We start from the raw sequence: 4,930 nt of genomic DNA on the forward strand, positions 1-4,930 counted from the left end.
CAAGACAAGGTCATGGAAGCTTCATAGACACATTCAAAATCCCTGAGGAATCAAAGTACTGGGCTGATGGCTGGGGGCCACGTTCTTGGGAAACATCTAGCTCAATTGGCATAACATAGTTTATAGAGAAATATTTTATGTCCTACTTTGGTGAGTAGCATCTGGGGTCTTAAAAGCTCGTGACTAGCCATCTAAGATACTCCACTGGTCACACCCCATCTAGAGCAAGGGAGGATGAAGAAAACTAAAGATACAAGGGAAAGATTAGGTCAAAAGGTTAATGGATCACAAGTACCACAGCCTCTGCCAGACTGAGTCTAGCACAACTAGATGGTGCCCAGCCACCACCACCTACTGCTCTGACAGGGATCGTAATAGAGGGTCCTGGACACAGCTGGAGAAAAAGGTAGAACAAAATTCTAACTCACAAAAAGAGAACAGACTTACTGGTTTGACAGAGACTGGAGAAACCCAGAAGTATGGCCTCCAGATACTCTTTTAACTCAGTATTGAAGTCACTCCTGTGGCTCATCCTTCAGCCAAAGTTTAGACAGGCCCATAAAACAAGCAATACTACATGTAGCTCCACCATTTCTGGGAGACTAAACAGGTGCACCAGCCCAGGGGCAAGGACAAGAAGGCAGGAGGGGACAGTTAAGTTCAATAAATGGAAATGGGGAATCCTAGGTCAAGAAGGGGAAAATATTGACATGTCATGGGGTTGGCAACAACGTGAGAAAACAGCATGTGTGTTAACTGTTTAATGAGAAATTAACTTGGTCTGTAAACCTTCATCGAAACACAATTAAAAGAAGAAATTAGGAAGATCGGTTCATAAAAAGAAATGTGATATACTCCAAAAAAGAGAAAATGAGTATGTGAATTATATTATTCAGTAGTGAAAAATTATGTAGCCATTAAATATTATGTTATAAAGAAAAATGTTAGATAATTCCATAATAACTAGACCTTCTTCACCCTTGGAGTCCCTGGGTGGCACAAACAGTTAGCCGCTTAGCTGCTAATCAAAAAGTTGGCGGCTTGAGTCCACCTAGAGGTGCCTAGTCCCAAAAGAGCACAGCCATTGGAAACTCTTTGGAGCACAGTTCTACTCTGAAACACATGGGGTCACCATGAGTTAGAATCAACTCAACAGCAACCAGTTCAGGGGTTTTTGACAGTTTGTTTTCTCCAATCTTTATTTCCCTTTAGCCTAGAGGGAGTTCTCTCCCTGCAATTGCTGCAGTTGAAAGGTACTACACTGGTTTTCCTGTGGGGGTATGGGGATTTTGTGTTCTTTTCTTCAGATCAGCAGAAATATGCACCAAGGAAACCAAACTATCATCTCTGAATTCATCCTCCTGGGACTCTCCAAACATGCTGAACAACAGAAAGTCCTCTTTGTGCTTTTTCTGGGTATGTACCTGGTCACAATGGTTGGGAATGGGCTAATCATCCTGGTCATTGTCTTGGATTCTTACCTTCACACCCCCATGTATCTCTTCCTTGCCAATCTATCCTTTGCTGATATGTCCTCCATTTCTGCCTCAGTCCCCAAAATGCTGATGAATATTCACACCAAGAGTCAATCCATCTCCTATGAGAGCTGCATCACACAGATGTACCTTTGCATTGTGTTTGTCGTCATTGACAATTTCCTCTTGGGGGTCATGGCCTATGATCGCTTCGTGGCTATCTGCCACCCTCTGAACTACACAACCATCATGCAGCCCAGGATCTGTGCTTTGCTGACAGTCATCCCATGGGTCCTCAGTAATGTTGTTGCCCTGACACACACCCTTTTGCTCATTCAATTGATCTTCTGTGACAGCAACATTCTCCCACACTTCCTCTGCGACCTGGCCCCTCTGCTCAAACTGTCCTGTTCAGATACAGTGGTCAATGAGCTCGTGTTGTTTGTTGTGGGCTTATCTGTCTTCGCCTTCCCCTTTGCCCTCATCCTTTTCTCCTACATCCACATCATCAGGGCTGTCCTGAGAATTTCATCCAGAGAGGGAAAATGGAAAGCCTTCTCAACCTGTGGCTCTCACTTGACGGTCGTATTACTCTTCTATGGGACCATTATAGGGGTTTACTTCTTCCCTTCATCTACCCTCCCTGATGACACAGATAAGATTGGAGCAGTACTATTCACTGTGATGACACCCATGATGAACCCCTTCATCTATAGCCTAAGGAACAAGGACATGAAAAGTGCCCTGAGAAAACACATCAGTAGAAAATGGTTTCTATCTTCAATGCCTTGGGCATCTGAATTCTTTTTATCCCCAAAACCAGATGGACAATCCTGCCCAGAGTTTGTGGCATAGGTTTGATGGTCCAGCTGTTGATAAATTCTCCGATCTCTGCCTCCTATTCCAACCTATGATCATCATGCCTTCCTAAGCACAAACCCCACTCGGGGTTGTGCAACTGGTACCCATTTACTGGTATAGCTGTATCTCAGCAAATATAGGTTACCCCTCAATTACATATTCTTCCTAAACCAACTTTAACAAACAGATAGAGTGCTTAAGTTGAGTCAAAGCCATTTCAGCAGAACTGTCTATATTTTTGAAGTCCCTGGGTGGTGAAACTCATAGAGTCACTATGAGTCGACTCGACGGCAATGGGCTTGTCTTTTTTGTTTGGGGGCAGTGCAAACAGTTAAGTGCTCCTCTATTAACCAAAAAGTTGGCAATTCGGACCCACCCACAGGTGTCTTGGAAGAGAGGTCTGGAGATCTGCTTCCAAAAGATTACCCACCGAATGTAAAATGGTACAACCACTTTGGAAATCTATCTGGCGTTATCTTAAACAGTTAGAAATAGAACTACCATACAACCCAGAAATCCCACTCCTAGGAATATACCCTAGAGATACAAGAGCCTTCATACAAACAGATATATGCACACCCATGTTTATTGCAGCTCTGTTTACAATAGCAAAAAGTTGGAAGCAACCAAGGTGTCCATCAACGGATGAATGGTTAAATAAATTGTGGTATATTCACACAATGGAATACTACGCATCGATAAAGAACAGTGACGAATCTCTGAAACATTTCATAACATGGAGGAACCTGGAAGGCATTATGCTGAGCGAAATTAGTCAGAGGCAAAAGGACAAATATTGTATAAGACCACTATTATAAGATCTTGAGAAATAGTAAACCTGAGAAGAACACATACTTTTGTGGTTACGAGGGGGGGAGGGAGGGAGGGTGGGAGAGGGTTTTTTTATTGATTAATCAGTAGATAAGAACTGCTTTAGGTGAAGGGAAAGACAACACTCAATACATGGAAGGTCAGCTCAATTGGACTGGACCAAAAGCAAAGAAGTTTCCGGGATAAAATGAATGCTTCAAAGGTCAGCGGAGCAAGCGCGGGGGTCTGGGGAGCATGGTTTGCGGGGACTTCTAAGTCAATTGGCAAAATAATTCTATTATGAAATCATTCTGCATCCCACTTTGAAATGTGGCGTCTGGGGTCTTAAATGCTAACAAGCAGCCATCTAAGATGCAGCAATTGGTCTCAACCCACCTGGAGCAAAGAAAAATGAAGAACACCAAGCCCACATGACAACTAAGAGCCCAAGAGACAGAAAGGGCCGCATGAACCAGAGACCTACATCATCCTGAGACCAGAAGAACTAGTTGGTGCCCGGCCACAATTGATGACTGCCCTGACAGGGAGCTCAGCAGAGGACCCCTGAGGGAGCAGGAGATCAGTGGGATGCAGACCCCAAATTCTCATAAGAAGACCAAACTTAATGGTCTGACTGAGACTGGAGGAATCCCGGCGGCCATGCTCCCCAGACCTTCAGTTGACACAGGACAGGAACCATCCCCGAAGACAACTCATCAGAAATGAAAGGGACTGGTCAGCGGGTGGGAGAGAGGTGCTGATGAAGAGTGAGCTAATTATATCAGGTGGACACTTGAGAGTGTGTTGGCAACTCTTGTCTGGAGGGGGGATGGGAGGATAGAGAGAGAGGGAAGCCGGCAAATTGTCAAGAAAGGAGAGACTGAAAGGGCTGACTCAAGACGGGGAGAGTAAGTGGGAGTAGGGAGTGAGATCTATGTAAACTTATATGTGACAGACTGATTGGATTTGTAAACGTTCACTTGAAGCTTAATAAAAGTTATTATAAAAAAAAAAAAAAAAAGATTACCCACCAAAAAACCAAACCTACTGCCATCAAGTCGATTCTGACTCATAGCAGCCCCATAGGGTTTCCAAGGCTGTAATTCTCTATGGAAGCAGACTGTCAACATCTTTCTTCCACAGAGTTGCTGGTGGTTTTGAACTGCTGACCTTTCACTTAGCAGTTGAACAGCTTAACCACTGCACCACCAGGACTCCTTTCCAAATTTTACAACAATTGAAAACCACGGGGAGAAGTTTTACTCTGTAACACATGGGCTTGCCATGAGTCAGAATGGATTCATGGCAAGTGGTTTGGTTTTTTTGCTTTGTTTTGCTTTTTGGTCTAGATCTTGGATACAATATATACTTATGTTTTTTGCCATTGAGTAGATTTGAACTCATAGTCATTCTATACAACAGGATAGAATTGCCCCATAGGGTTTGTAAGGATATAATCTTTACAAAAGCAAATTGCCACATCTTTCTCCCAAAAAGCAGCTGGTGGGTTGAACTGCCATCATTTCAGTTAGCAGCTGAGGCTCCTTATACACTTATACTCTCCTTGAATTAACTGCAAGGGAGATTTGACCAAGGATCAGATCCTCAAGCTTCCCTGAGGCTGAGAAAAGGCTACAGACAAGATGCTACCCCTTTCCTTCCAAACCCCACTCTGGATCTATTGGCCCAGACTCTCCAGGGAAGAAGTCAGGCATCTGTATTTTGAAATCAGTCCTCAGGCGACTCCGGTGTAATGAATCACTAAACTAGATGAGCTCTGAATT

At 43.7% G+C, this 4,930-nt stretch overlaps 1 protein-coding gene across 1 annotated transcript; it reads left to right on the forward strand.

Annotated features, from left to right (window-relative positions):
• Positions 1-1,280: 1,280 nt before the first annotated feature.
• On the forward strand, positions 1,281-2,349 carry LOC100658061 (olfactory receptor 1S1-like). The gene has a single exon (XM_003421393.3). The coding sequence runs from the start codon at positions 1,281-1,283 to the stop codon at positions 2,328-2,330; it is 1,050 nt and encodes a 349-aa protein (XP_003421441.2). The 3' UTR covers positions 2,331-2,349.
• Positions 2,350-4,930: the final 2,581 nt, after the last annotated feature.

This window comes from Loxodonta africana, chromosome 7 (genome assembly GCF_030014295.1).
Source record: "Loxodonta africana isolate mLoxAfr1 chromosome 7, mLoxAfr1.hap2, whole genome shotgun sequence".
Taxonomy (NCBI): Eukaryota; Metazoa; Chordata; class Mammalia; order Proboscidea; family Elephantidae; genus Loxodonta; species Loxodonta africana.

What these genes read in the sequence shown, in the direction of transcription:
- LOC100658061 (XM_003421393.3), top strand. Translation starts at nt 1,281, where the DNA reads ATGGGGATTTTGTGTTCTTTTCTTCAGATCAGCAGAAATATGCACCAA.